The 15,000-nt window shown below is 44.0% G+C and overlaps 1 protein-coding gene across 1 annotated transcript in view; it reads right to left on the reverse strand.

Moving 5' to 3' along the window:
• Window positions 1–15,000, reverse strand: part of shi (dynamin-1 shibire) — a 73,310-nt gene that overhangs the window by 27,196 nt on the left and 31,114 nt on the right. The window contains exons 4-8 of the mRNA XM_080269237.1: window positions 11,861–12,064; window positions 10,272–10,402; window positions 9,034–9,305; window positions 5,482–5,827; window positions 4,263–4,420 (exon numbers count right to left, since the gene is read on the reverse strand). Coding sequence (XP_080125363.1) covers window positions 4,263–4,420; window positions 5,482–5,827; window positions 9,034–9,305; window positions 10,272–10,402; window positions 11,861–12,064 — 1,111 coding nt within the window. The remainder of the gene's footprint in view (window positions 1–4,262; window positions 4,421–5,481; window positions 5,828–9,033; window positions 9,306–10,271; window positions 10,403–11,860; window positions 12,065–15,000) is intronic.

The raw sequence follows: 15,000 nt of genomic DNA on the forward strand, positions 1-15,000 counted from the left end.
GGTCAATTGGCACACTACACACACTGCGGCACTCTACACACTGTGGCACACTACACACTGCACACTACACACACACTCTATTATGCCTGAGCAGGGTTAATTGGCACACTACACACACTGCGGCACTCTACACACTGCATACTACACACACACTAATTCTCATATGCCTGAGCAGGGTTAATTGGCACACTACACACTGCACACACACTTACTCTCTTATGCCTGAGCAGGGTTAATTGGCACACTACACACACTGCTGCACACTACACACTGCACACTACACACACACTTACTCTCCCATGCCTAAGCCTCTGTGCAGGGTTAACTGGCACACTACACACACTGCTGCACACTACACACATTACTGCACACTACACACACTGCTGCACACTACACACTGCACACACACTTACTCTGCCATGCCCGAGCCTCTGATGTTGCGCATAAACAAAGAGGTCTCCACGTTAGCACTGCCACCAGACAATAAAACACTTAACATCTACCTAACACTAATAAATCACTTATGTAAAGGTGTTAGGGACCTTACCATCTACCTAACACTAATAAATCACTTATGTAAAGGTGTTAGGGACCTTACCATCTACCTAACACTAATAAATCACTTATGTAAAGGTGTTAGGGACCTTACCATCTACCTAACACTAATAAATCACTTGTGTAAAGGTGTTAGGGACCTTACCATCTACCTAACACTAATAAATCACTTATGAGATGGTGTTAAGGACCCTTGTACTTCACCTAACAATAAATCACTTATGTAAAGGTGTTAGGGACCTTACCATCTACCTAACACTAATAAATCACTTATGTAAAGGTGTTAGGGACCTTACCATCTACCTAACACTAATAAATCACTTATGTAAAGGTGTTAGGGACCTTACCATCTACCTAACACACTAATAAATCACTTATGTAATGGTGTTAGGGACCTTTCTACTTCCCCTAACAATAAAACACCTAACATCTGCCTAACACATTAATAAACCACTTATGCAAAGGTGCTAGGGACCCTTCTACTTTACCTAACATCTACCTAACACAAATAAATCACTTATGTAAAGGTGTTAGGGACCCTTCTACTTTACCTAACATCTACCTAACACAAATAAATCACTTATGTAAATGTGTTTGGGACCTTTCTTAACCTACGTTACTCCTAGAAATATTTATATATTTATAATTACCACACAGTCATAGATAGATAGATAGATAGACAGATAGACAGATACATGTAAGTAGATAGATATAGACAGATAGACTAAATAGAAAAAGAAAATATGCTAAGGACTTATAATTTTGGAAGTTAGAGAGAGAGAGAGAGAGAGAGAGAGAGAGAGAGCCTTCATTCACCTATAAACTACGTAATGGTTCTTGCTAGACTAAGTAGGGCAAGAGAATACGTAAAGGAACTGTATGGCACTGATAAGATACAACTACAGAGATAAAGGAAATTCAATGCTCCCTAACACCTCTCCCTTAGTGATTTATCCCTGATGTAAGAAGCAAACCAGGGGATACTGATAAGTAGATTGGAGGATAAACCACCGAGGAGGAGGTGTTAGGGAGCTTCCTTAATTGACAAGAACACTAGCAAAAAAAAAAAATTGTGAGAGACTAACTAGAAGTGTATGTGAGTGAGATGGAGTGGAAGACCGAGGATGAGATGGAGGGAGAGGATGGAGAGTGAGAGACTAACTAGGAGAGTGTATGTGAGTGAGGTGGAGGGGGGGAGAGGGTGACCAAGGATGAGATAAATACAGAATGAGATTACTTAAGAGCAGTGTGTGTGTGTGTGTGTGTGTGTGTGTGTGTGTGTGTGTGTGTGTGTGTGTGTGTGTTTACCTAATCATATTTACCTAACTGTGTGTGTGTGTGTGTGTGTGTGTGTGTGTGTGTGTGTGTGTGTGTGTTTACCTAATCATATTTACCTAACTGTGTGTGTGTGTGTGTGTGTGTGTGTGTGTTTACCTAATTATATTTACCTAACTGTGTGTGTGTGTGTGTGTGTGTGTGTGTGTGTGTGTGTGTGTGTGTTTACCTAATTGTATTTACCTAATTGTGTGTGTGTGTGTGTGTGTGTGTGTGTGTGTGTGTGTGTGTGTGTGTGTGTGTGTGTGTGTGTTTACCTAATTGTATTTACCTAATTGTGTGTGTGTGTGTGTTAGTGTGTGTGTGTTTACCTAATTGTATTTACCTAATTGTGTGTGTGTATGTGTATTTACCTAATTGTATGTGTATTTACCTATTTACCTATTTGTAGTATACAGCAATGCTCGTGTTGTCCTGTCTCCATATCCACATTTATCAAGTCTACCTTTACACACATCAATGTTTTTCTCATGCACCACCTCTTTGTCTCAGTCGTTCCAAATATTTAAGTATTTACCTAATATACCTAATTGTGATATACACGGAATGTACTATGCTCGTGGGTTTCCGTCGCTGTTTCTCAATAAGTCGAATTTAACTTTAAGCTCATTTAAGTTTTTAGACTGGACGATCTCTTTGTCCAGGCTATTCCATAAGTCTATACTTCTGTAAGGAAAGCTATATTTCTTGATATCCTTCAAGCAGATTGACTTTTTCAATTTCATTCCATGTCCTCTTGTTGCTCTCTTATCCCATACAAACAGATCTTCTTTGTCAATTTTATCTACTCCCACCATGGTCCTGAACACTGCTTCATGTCTCCCCTCTTTCTCCTTTCCTCTAACGAAGGCAAATCCAGTTTTTCCAGCCTCTCTCTGTACGACAGGTCTACCAGGCTAGGGACCATCTTGGTTGCTGTTCTTTGTATTCTCTCAATCTTGTTTATATCTTTCTTTTTGTGTGGGTGTGTTTGTGGGTGTGTGTGTTTGTGTGTGTGGGTGTGTGTGTGTGTGTGTGTGTGTGTGTGTGTGTGTGTGTGTGTGTGTGTGTGTGTGTGTGTGTGTGTGTGTACAGTACACCACACTACCGCTGCATATTCTAACCTGGGGCGGATCATGGCCACCATCAATTTTTTCATCATCTCCTCATCCATATAATGAAATGCTACTCCTATGTTAGTCAAGAGTTTATAAGTCTCTCCAACCATCTTGTTAATGTGCCTTTCTGGTGACAAACTATCTTGGACCAGCACTCCTAAGTCTTTCTCTTCTCTCCTTTTACTGATTAATTCATTACCCATCAAATAATTCAGTGATGGTCTCCTGGTACTTTTACCCATTTGCAATATTTGACATTTCTTTACATTAAATTTCATTTCCCACGTCCGGCTCCAATCGTGTATCCTATCCAAATCCTCCTGCAGTATTTTACGATCCCCCTCAACCTCTACCTTCCTTAAGATCTTTACATCATCAGCAGACTTTTGTGTGTGTGTGTGTGTGTGTGTGTGTGTGTGTGTGTGTGTATTTACCTAATTATATTTACCTAATTGTGTGTGTGTGTGTGTGTGTGTGTGTGTGTGTGTGTGTGTGTGTGTGTGTGTATTTACCTAATTATATTTACCTAATTGTGTGTGTGTGTGTGTGTGTGTGTGTGTGTGTGTGTATTTACCTAATTATATTTACCTAATTGTGTGTGTGTGTGTGTGTGTGTGTGTGTGTGTAGATAAGTGATAAAAAGAACTATAAATGAATAACAGAGGGATGAACAACTGAACAAGCACTGAACAGCTAAACAAACAAGATGAACAACTAAACAAGCGCTGAACAACTGAACAAACGCTGAACAAACAAGATATACATTTAAACAAGCGCTGAACAACTGAACAAGCGAGATATACAATTAAACAAGCACTGAACAAACAAGATAAACAAATGAAACAAGCACTGAACAACTAAACTATCGCTGAACAACTGAACAAGCGCTGAACAAACAAGATATACATTTAAACAAGTGCTGAACAACTGAACAAGTGCTGAACAAACAAGATGTACATTTAAACAAGCGCTGAACAAACAAGATATACATTTAAACAAGCGCTGAACAACTAAACTATCGCTGAACAAACAAGATATACATTTAAACAAGCGCTGAACAACTAAACTATCGCTGAACAAACAAGATATACATTTAAACAAGTGCTGAACAACTGAACAAGCGCTGAATAAACAAGATATACATTTAAACAAGCGCTGAACAACTGAACAAGCGCTGAACAACTGAACAAGCGCTGAACAACTGAACAAGCGCTGAACAAACGAGATATACATTTAAACAAGCGCTGAACGACTGAACAAGCGCTGAACACTTACTTAGCGAATCCAATGAAGTCTTCGTGATTGGTGTTCATGTACGCCAGCTCACAATCGTTCAGGAGCAAAATGTTCTCCTTAACCATCTGTTCTCGCTCCCGGATGTGCGTTGTTATGATGCGTTCCGTCTCCTCCTGCAGCCTGGGGTACCGCGACATCTGTGAGAGAGAGAGTAGAGAGAGAGATTAGAGAGAGAGAGAGAGATGAGGGGTAAAGAGAGAGAGAAGGAGTTATATTCGTATCGCATATAGTTTTATGTTAGGGTAGTGTGACTTCTGATAGAGAGAGAGAGAGATTAGTGAGTGAGAGAGAGAGAGAGAGAGAGAGAGAGAGGGAGAGAGAGTTATTTTTGTACCGTCAATTGTCATCACCATCATCGTCATCATCATTATCATCACCATCATCATCATATCTAACGGCAATGGAGAGAGAGAGTTATCGCGTCGCTTATAATTTTGTATCGTTTATAGTCTCCTCGTCATCATCACTATCGTCTTTCTCATCATCATCATCATCACCACCTTTCCCTTCATCATTAATCATACTCACTCTCTCCCCTTCTCCCTCCCTCCCTCTGTCTGTCTGTCTTTTCTCCTCCCCTCCCCTCCCTTTTCTCTCTCTCCCTTCTCCCTCCCTTTCCCCTTTTCCCTCCCCCTCCCACCCCCCCAAACACGCACTTTTAGGTACAGTTCTCACAACCTTCGTCATTTTCTATACCAAAAGATCCACACACTTCACACTCCCCCTTCCCTTGTCTCCCTTCTCCCTCCCTTTTCTCTCTCTCTCCCTTCTCCCTCCCTTTCCCCCTTTCTCTCCCTTCCCCCTCCTTCTTTCCCTCCCCCTCCAGGCCCCAAAACACCCACCTTTAGGGTACAGTTCCTCACAACGTTCGTCAGCTCCTGTACGACAAGATCCACACACTTCCCACTCCCCCTTCCCTTGTCTCCCTTCTCCCTCCCTTTTCTCTCTCTCTCCCTTCTCCCTCCCTTTCCCCCTTTCTCTCCCTTCCCCCTCCCTCTTCCCCTCCCCCTCCAGGCCCCCCAAACACCCACCTTTAGGGTACAGTTCCTCACAACATTCATCAGTACCGAAAGATCCACACTCTTCAAACTTCCTTTCCCCTTCTCTCCCTTCTCCCTCCTCTTCCCCCTTTCTCTCCCTCGTTCTCCCCTTCCCCCTCCCTCTTTCCCTCCCCCTCCAGGCCCCCCCAAACACCCACCTTTAGGGTACAGTTCCTCACAACGTTCGTCAGCTCCTGTACGACAAGATCCACACACTTCAGGCTGGGTTCCTTCAAGCGGCTGATCTGACCCTTGACTATCGCATCGAAAGCCATGTCGGGAGTGAACAGCCCCACCCTGATGCCGTGGATGTTTCGGATGGCGAACGCGATCTCCCTTCGTAGTTCCTTCTCGTCGAACTCCATCCGCACGATTTCGTACGGGAAGCGTTCGTGGAAGAGGCGGTTTATGCGCGCGCCCCCGGAGAGTTCGTTGGTGTTGATGAGGGTTGAACCGGAGCCCTCGATGGCGCGCTCAAAGTCATTCTGCAGCTGTTGAATCATCCTGGGGAGAGAGAGAGAGGGAGTTAGAAGGGGTTAGAAGGGAGTTAGGAGGGCGTTGGAGGAATTAGAAGGGAGTTAGAGGAGTTAGAAGGGAGTTAGAGGAGTTAGAAGGGAGTTAGAGGAGTTAGAGGAATCAGAAGGGAGTTGGGAGTGAGCTAGAGGAGTTGGAAGGGAGTTAGAAGGGAGTTGGAGGAATCTGAAGGGAGTTGGAAGGGAGTTAGAGGAGTTAGAAGGGAGTCAGAGGAGCTGGAAGGGAGTTAGAGGAGTTAGAAGGGAGTCAGGGGAGCTGGAAGGGAGTTGGAGGAGTTAGAAGGGAGTTAGTGGAGTTAGAGGAATCAGAAGGGAGTTGGGAGTGAGTTAGAGGAATCTGAAGGGAGTTGGAAGGGAGTCAGAGGAGTTGGAAGGGAGCTAGAGGAGTTGGAAGGGAGTCAGAGGAGTTGGAAGGGAGTCAGAGGAGTTGGAAGGGAGTCAGAGGAGCTGGAAGGGAGCTAGAGGAGCTGGAAGGGAGTCAGAGGAGCTGGAAGGGAGTCAGAGGAGTTGGAAGGGAGCTAGAGGAGTTAGAAGGGAGTCAGAGGAGCTGGAAGGGAGTCAGAGGAGCTGGAAGGGAGTCAGAGGAGTTGGAAGGGAGTCAGAGGAGTTGGAAGGGAGTCAGAGGAGCTGGAAGGGAGTCAGAGGAGTTGGAAGGGAGTCAGAGGAGTTGGAAGGGAGTCAGAGGAGTTGGAAGGGAGTCAGAGGAGCTGGAAGGGAGTCAGAGGAGCTGGAAGGGAGTCAGAGGAGTTGGAAGGGAGCTAGAGGAGTTGGAAGGGAGTCAGAGGAGCTGGAAGGGAGTCAGAGGAGTTGGAAGGGAGTCAGAGGAGCTGGAAGGGAGTCAGAGGAGTTAGAAGGGAGTCAGAGGAGCTGGAAGGGAGTCAGAGGAGCTGGAAGGGAGTTAAAGGAGTTAGAAGGGAGTTAAAGGAGTTAAAAGGGAGTTAGATCTGATAAATCACATACTAACACATTCCAAACATTTCTAAGTAATTCTGGTGCGAGAGAGAGAGTAGAAGTAGTTGTAACGTGTTCTTACCTACCTAACTGTTCTTACCTAATTGTATCTTTACAGGAATGAGTCCAGCTCGTACTGTCCCGTGTCTTAAACCATATTTATCGTACATATCCTTAAATTTGTGAATTGTTTTGGCACACACTATTTCATTCGGTAGTGCATTCCATTGATCAATTGCTCTGTTTGGGAAACTGAATTTCCTTACGTCTTTATCACCTCTCTTCTTATGCAGTTTTTTTGCAGTGTCCTCTTGCTGATGCTTCTCCATATGTTAAGTAATCATTTATGTCTATTTTCTCCTTTCCTGATATGCACTTATATAGCATTATCATGTCACCTCTTTTCCTTCTCTCCTGTAGTGTTGGTAGATTCAGTTTATTTAGTCTTTCTTCATAGCTTAGGTCCCTTAAGCTTGGTATCCATCTTGTAGCGGCCCTTTGAACTTTTTCAATCTTGTCTATATGCTTTTTGAGATGAGGACTCCAGACTACTGATGCATATTCCAGGGTTGGTCTAATGAATGATGTTATTATCCTTCTTAGCATGTCTTCATTTATGTATGTGAATGCTATTCTCATATTTGCAAACAGTGTATACATGTTCCGTACCTTCTTGCTGATGTGGTCAGCCGGAGATAGTCTGTTATTGATAATCACACCTAGGTCTTTCTCTCTTTCTGATGTGTATAGGGTTTTATTTCCTAACTTATAATCCCAATCAGGTCTTTTTCCACTTTTACCAAACTTGATTACATGACACTTGTCCACATTGAATTCCATTTGCCATGTACTACTCCATTCATGAAGTTTATTTAATTCTTCTTGTAGCTCTTTACAAGAGTCTGTGCTAGTAATTCTCCTTTGTATTTTTGCATCATCTGTAAACATATTCAGATAGCTCTCATTTCCAGTGTTACTGTTTATATCATTTATGTACACTAAAAACATGATTGGTGCCAGCACTGAACCCTGTGGTACTCCACTAGTCACTTCTTTCCATGATGAGTAGTTTCCTCTTAGTACTGTCCTCATTTCTCTTTTTATGAGAAAGTCTTGCATCCAACAAAACAGTTTGCCTCGAATTCCTCCTTGATGGTACAGTTTCCATAAAAGTCTTTGGTGTGGTACTGTGTCAAAAGCTTTCTTGAAATCTAAATAGATACTGTCCACCCATCCTTCCCTTTCCTGTATTGTGTTTGTTACTCTGTCATAGTAGCTCAACAGATTAGTAACACATGATTTTCCTTTTCTGAAACCAAACTGTCTTTCTGTTATCATACTGTGTTCTGCTAGGTGATTTACCCAAGCTTTTCTTATAAGTTTTTCTAATACCTTGCTTACAACACTAGTCAGTGATACTGGTCGGTAGTTGAGTGGATTTTGTCTATTTCCTTTCTTGAATAAGGGGACTATATTTGCTTTTTTCCAAATATCAGGTAGTTTCCCTTGACTCAAAGATTTCTTGAAAATTAAAAATAATGGTTTACTTAACTCCTTTGCACATTCTCGTAACACCCAACATGAAATTACATCAGGACCACTTGCTTTTCCTCTGTCTAGTCTACTTAACTCCTCCTGTATTACTTTTTCTGCTATTTGTATATCTGGTAGTATGTGTGGACATGCGTGTTCCACATAGTCTCTCTCAAAATTTTTTTCTTCTGTAAAAACTAATTGGAAATTCTTATTTAGTGCTTCACAAATATCTTTCTCTTGTGTATAAGTGATTCCCTCGTCCGTAATGGATTGTATTATATCTTTTACTTTGGTTTTGCTTCTGATATAGCCGTAAAACAGCTTTGGTTGATCACTACTTTTATTAATTATATCCTCCTCAAACTGTTTTTGGTCTTCCCTCCTGATTCTTGTATAGTCGTTTCTTGCCTGTTTGTAATTATTATACGCCCTTTCATTATTGTGTCTTCTGTATCTATTCCACAACAAATCTCTTCTTTCTTTTGATTTTTTACATTCTGTATTGAACCATTTCTGTATTTTCTTATCTGCTTCTTTGTGCTGTGGGATGTACTTGTGTGTGTGTGTGTGTGTGTGTGTGTGTGTGTGTGTGTGTGTGTGTGTGTGTGTGTGTGTGTGTGTGTGTGTGTGTGTGTGTGTGTGTGTGTGTTTTAGAGAGAGAGAGAGAGACAAACACACCAATCCACTCACTGTAACATCGCTTTGGTCTTGATGGAGGGGTCGTCCGGCCGAAAGTGTTTATACTGCTCGACCTCCTTTTCCATCGCGAGTAACTGCTTCTGCAACTTGTCCCTTAGGCTCGGCAGCGTCTCTCGGATGTGGTTGGTGAGCTGTTGATTGAGGACGCGTTGGAGGTAGGGCGTTCCCATGCGATCGGCGACATGGCGGTAGGCGGGATGCGCAAGGAAGAATTTACGTTCAGCTGCGATGGCTGCTTTGATGTCCTTACGCCCCTCGATGTCCTGAGAGAGGCGGTGTTATTATTATTATTATTATTATTGTAGTAGTAGTAGTATTGTTATTATTAGTTATTATTATTACTGTTATCATTATTGTTATTATTATTATTATTATTGCTGCTATTATTATTGTTATTATTATTAATATTATTATTGTTATTATTATTATTATTATTGTTGTTGTTCTTGTTAGTAGTAGTAGTAGTAGTAGATGTATTGTTATTATTATTATTGCTATTATTATTATTATTATTATTATTATTATTATTGTCTGTGTAAATATAATCATCATCATTGTCATAAACAGAAACATTATTATTATTATTATTAATATTACTATCATAAACAGAATCATTATCATCAATCATCATCATCACTACTAGAGTATATACACACACACACACACACACACACATACACACACACACACACACACACACACACACACACACACACACACACATGCAAAGTCCATCTCTCTCTCTCTCAAAACCTCAACCTAACCTTGTCTTATAGGATGCATTTTCTTTTTTTTGCTCTCTCTCTCTCTACCAACCTTCTATGATCTGTCTAATTAGAAGCATTTTATTTTGCACTCTCTCTCTCTCTCTCTCACCCTCTCTCTCTCCCTCTGTCTCTCTCTCTCTCTCTCTACCAACCCCAACACACCCTTCTCTCACTGGAAGCATTTTTTATTTGGACTCTCTCTCTCTCTCCCTCTGTCTGTCTGTGCGCCTCTCTCTCTCTCTCTCTCCCCCTCCCTCCCTCTGTCTGTCTGTGCCTGTCTCTCTCTCTCTCTCTCTCTCTCTCTACCAACCTCAACACACCCTTCTCTCACTTGAAGCATTTTTTGTTTTTGCTCTCTCTCTCTCTCCCTGCCTGTCTGTCTCTCTCTCCCTCTTTCTACCAACCTTCTGTGATTTTGGCTATCTCTCCCTCCTTCCCCCCTCCTCCCTCTCTCTCTCTCACCTTCTGGGATCTGTTGACGACGCCCACATAGCCTCGTCGCAGCGGCAGGAGTTTGTTTTCAAGAACGTCCCGCGCATCCGTTCCATCGTCCATCAAATCCAGCTTTGTTATGACGCCTATCGTACGAATGCCTGTGGGTAGGGGTGTAAGGTAAGTGGTAGTAGTAGTAGTAGTAGTAGTAGTAGTGGTAGTAGTAGTAGTAGTAATCGTCCATCAAATCCAGCTTTGTTATGACGCCTATCGTACGAATGCCTGTGGGTAGGGGTGTAAGGTAAGTGGTAGTAGTAGTAGTAGTAGTAGTAGTAGTAGTAGTAGTAGTAGTGGTAGTAGTAGTAGTAGTAATCGTCCATCAAATCCAGCTTTGTTATGACGCCTATCGTACGAATGCCTGTGGGTAGGGGTGTAAGGTAAGTGGTAGTAGTAGTAGTAGTAGTAGTAGTAGTAGTAGTAGTAGTAGTAGTAGTAGTAGTAGTGGTAGTAGTAGTAGTAGTAATCGTCCATCAAATCCAGCTTTGTTATGAAGCCTATCGTATGGATTCCTGTGGGTAGGGGTGTAAGGTAAGTAGGGTAGGGCAGGGTAGGGTAGGGTAGGATAAGGTTGGGTATGACTGGGTAGGGTAGGGCAGGGCAGTGCAGGGCAGGGCAGGGTAGGGCAGGGCAGGGCAGGGCAGGGCAGGGCAGGGTAGGGCAGGGCCGTCTGGCACCGTGTGACTTTTGGCTTCCGTAAATTGTCCGAAAAACTTGCTGGAATCCTCTTCGAAGGGAACAGGACCTTGCCAGGAGGATAAATTCAGAACTGAAGAGTATACCTGATTGTGAGTCCCAATGGTGCTTTGTTGAGTGGATGACGTGGCTCGAGAAGCGTGTAAACCTTAGAGGAGAGTATGTTGAAGGAGTGTGAATGTCAATATATGTGTATCACTATTAATTCTGCCTTTATGGCCCTGTTGCCAAACTTTTTCAACGCCCCTCATAGATTTGTGAGCTGTAAGTAGACTATGAGTAGAAATAGAGGGTATACAGCCACACCTACAGAGGCTACACATCTACCACTACCTCTACACCTACACCTACCATCCAGATCGATAGATATATAGACAGATAGATGGAAATATGAACACAATGACTTTAAGAGAGATAGGTAGGAAGGAATGTATGTTTGAGCTGTAAGTAGACTATGAGTAGAAATAGTGGGTATACAGCCACACCTACAGAGGCTACACATCTACCCCTACCTCTACAGTACACCTACCATCCAGACAGATAGACAGATAGATGGAAATATGAACACAATGACTTTAAGAGACAGGTAGGAAGGAATGTATGTTTGAGCTAAGTAGACTATGAGTAGAAACAGATGGTATACAGCCACACCTACAGAGGCTACACATCTACCCCTACCTCTACAGTACACCTACCATCCAGATAGATAGACAGATAGATGGAAATATGAACACAATGACTTTAAGAGAGACAGGTAGGAAGGAATGTATGTTTGAGTTGTAAGTTGACTATGAGTAGAAATAGAGGGTATACAACTACACCTACAGAGGCTACACATCTACCCCTACCTCTCCCTCGACACCTACCATCCGGGTCCGCGTCCTTGGCCAGCTTAAGGGCGTCGCTGTTGGCTAGATCCGAGTTGGCGGGGGAGACAGCGAGGATCAGACAGGAGTCCTTCGTGATGTAGGTCATAATCATGTTTCGGATCTGCATTTCAATATCAGCTGGCTGGTCACCGATAGGCACCTTGGTGAGCCCCGGCAGGTCAATGAGAGTGAGGTTCAACACTGGGGAGAGAGGAGAGAGAGAATTAGAGAGAGTTAGAGAGAGAGCAGGGAGGGCTAGAGATAGAAATTGAGAGGAAGAGAGAGGCTGGTCACGGATAGGAACTTTGGTGAGCCCAGGCAGGTCAATGAGAGTGAGGTTCAACACTGGGGAGAGAGTAGAGAGAGAATTAGAGAGAGTTAGAGACAGTAGAGAGGAGGGAGAGTGGGGGAGGGCAGTGAAATGGCAGGGGACAGGGTGACATGGAGATGATTTGTTTGTGGCCACCCCTGTAAGTCAATGAGAGTGAGGTTCAACACTGGGGAGAGAGTAGAGAGAGAATTAGAGAGAGTTAGAGAGAGAGCAGGGAGAGCTAGAGATAGAAACTGAGAGGAAGAGAGAGGCTGGTCACGGATAGGAACTTTGGTGAGCCCCGGCAGATCAAGGAGAGTCAGGTTCAACACTGGGGAGAGAGGAGAGAGAGAATTAGAGAGAGGAGAGAGACAATTAGAGTGAATAAAGAGAGGGAGAGTGGGGGGGAAGGCAGTGAAATGGCAGGGGACAGGGTGACATGGAGGTGATTTGTTTGTGGCCACCCAGGTAGGTCAATGAGAGTGAGGTTCAACACTGGGGAGAGAGTAGAGAGAATTAGAGAGAGGAGAGAGACAATTAAAGCCAATAAAGAGAGAGAGAGACAGGGGAAGAGGGAGAGAAAAAGAGAGAGAGAGAGACATTAGAGAGAGGGGAGGGATAGAAATTGAGTGAGAGAGAGAGAGAGAGAGAGAGAGAGAGAGAGAGAGAGAGAGGCACCTTCATCTAGCCCTGTGAGTCAATTTAGAGATAGGTTTAACACTGCAAAAAGAGAGAGAATTAAAGAGAGAGAGAGAGAGAGAGGGAGAGTGGAGGGAAGTGAAATGGCAGGGGACAGGGTGACGTGGAGGCGATTTGTTTGTGGCCACCCCTTATGGGATTAAGGTGTCTGGCTATAGATAGAGAGAGAGAAAAGTGAGAATTAGAGATATTAGAAGTAGAGAGAGAGAGAGAGAGAGAGAGAGAGAGAGAGAGGCTGGTCACCAATAGACACCTTTCTCAGCCTAAGTATATTGATTAGGGTGAGAGAATGGTCAACTCTGGAACTGTCTCCCTCTGTCAGTATTTCCCACTGCCTATGACCTCAGTCTTTCAAATGCAGTGTGTCCAGGCATCTCGAGATGAAAGGATCTCTCTCTCTCTTTCTCTCCACACACACACACACACACACACACACACACACACACACACACACACACACGTCACTATTTTTTCTACCCAAACGGAGGGACAATATTGCTCTCTCTCTCTCTGTCTCTCTCTCTCTCTCTCTTTTTCTCTCTTTCTTTCTCCCTCTTGCTCACATTTTCTCTCTCTAGCTCTAATATTTCTCTCTCTCTCTCTCTCTCTCTCTCTCTCTCTCGTATCTTAATATCTATCTATCAATCTATCTATCTAATATTCCAAGGCAAAGGTGATACTCTCTCTCTCTCTCTCTCTCTCTCTCTCTCTCGTATCTTAATATCTATCTATCTATCTATCTAATATTCCAAGGCAAAGGTGATAGTCTCTCTCTCTCTCTCTAGGTGATAGTCTCTCTCTCTCTCTCTCTCTCTCTCTCTCACCTATTTATACAGCTATCATATACCTACCGACCCAACTCTATCTATCTATCTATCTACACTATCCACCTCTCTCTCTCTTTCATCTATCTTTATCTATCTACCTACCGACCCATATCTATCTATATATCTATCTACAATCTCTCTCTCTCCCTCTCTCTCTCTCTCTACGAGGTGACGACACAAGCGGGGGCGGGAAAGGTCAGTTAGTGAAGGTCAGAGAGAAAGAGAGAGAGAGAGAGAGAGAGAGAGAGAGAGAGAGAGAGAGAGAGAGAGGAAGGGAGGGAGGAAGGAAGAGAAAGAGGTAAGGGAGGGAGGAAGGGAGAGAGGTAAGGAAAGGAAGGGAAGGGAGGAAAGGAAGGAGGGATGGGAAGGAAGGAAGGAAGGAAGGAAGGAAGGAAGGAAGGAAGGAAGGAAGGGAAGGGAGGAAGGAAGGGAGGGAATGGAGGAAGGGAGGGAAGGGAGGCACCAAGCCCCTCCCTGGCCAATAATCAATGAAAACCCTGACTGTCTCCCTTCCCTCCCTTCCCTTCCCCTCCCTTCCCTCCCTCCTCCCTTCCCTTCCCTTCCCCTCCCCTCCCTTCCCTCCCTCCCTCCTTCCCTTCCCTTCCCCTCCCCTCCCTTCCCTCCCTCCTCCCTTCCCTTCCCTTCCCCTCCCCTCCCTTCCCTCCCTCCTTCCTTCCCTTCCCTTCCCCTCCCCTCCCTTCCCTCCCTCCTTCCTTCCCTTCCTTTCCTCTTTCTTTCCTCCCCTCCTCTTCCCTACCCTTCCTTTCTCTCCCTCTCTATCTTTCCTTCCTCCCTTTCCTTCCTTCCTTCCTTCCTTCCTCCCCTCCCTCCTTCCTTCCTTCCTCCCTCCTTCCTTCCTTCCTTCCTTCCTTCCTCCCCTCCCTCCTTCCTTCCTTCCTTCCTCCCCTCCCTCCTTCCTTCCTCCCCTCCCTCCCACCTTCCTTCCTCCCTCCCTCCTTCCTTCCTTCCTTCCTTCCTTCCCTCTCTCTAATTTCTAGGTGTCACTCACATCTATGGGGGAGTCATTTTTCTTTCCTACCTCCTCTCTCTCTCTCTCTCTCTCTCTCTCTCTCTCTCTCACACACACACACACACACACATGAACACACACACACATGGAATTGATAACGTACATACACATACAGTACACACACATATACAAGAAGAATGGACACACACACACACACACACACACACACACACACACACACGTAACCAGATACACATCACGCACATACGATACGTTTCAATGACAAACTACATACATAGTTTAAACACACACACACACACACACACACACA

This window comes from Coenobita brevimanus, chromosome 32 (genome assembly GCF_032717465.1).
Source record: "Coenobita brevimanus isolate Jiangsu-jjx chromosome 32, ASM3271746v2, whole genome shotgun sequence".
Classification (NCBI taxonomy): Eukaryota; Metazoa; Arthropoda; class Malacostraca; order Decapoda; family Coenobitidae; genus Coenobita; species Coenobita brevimanus.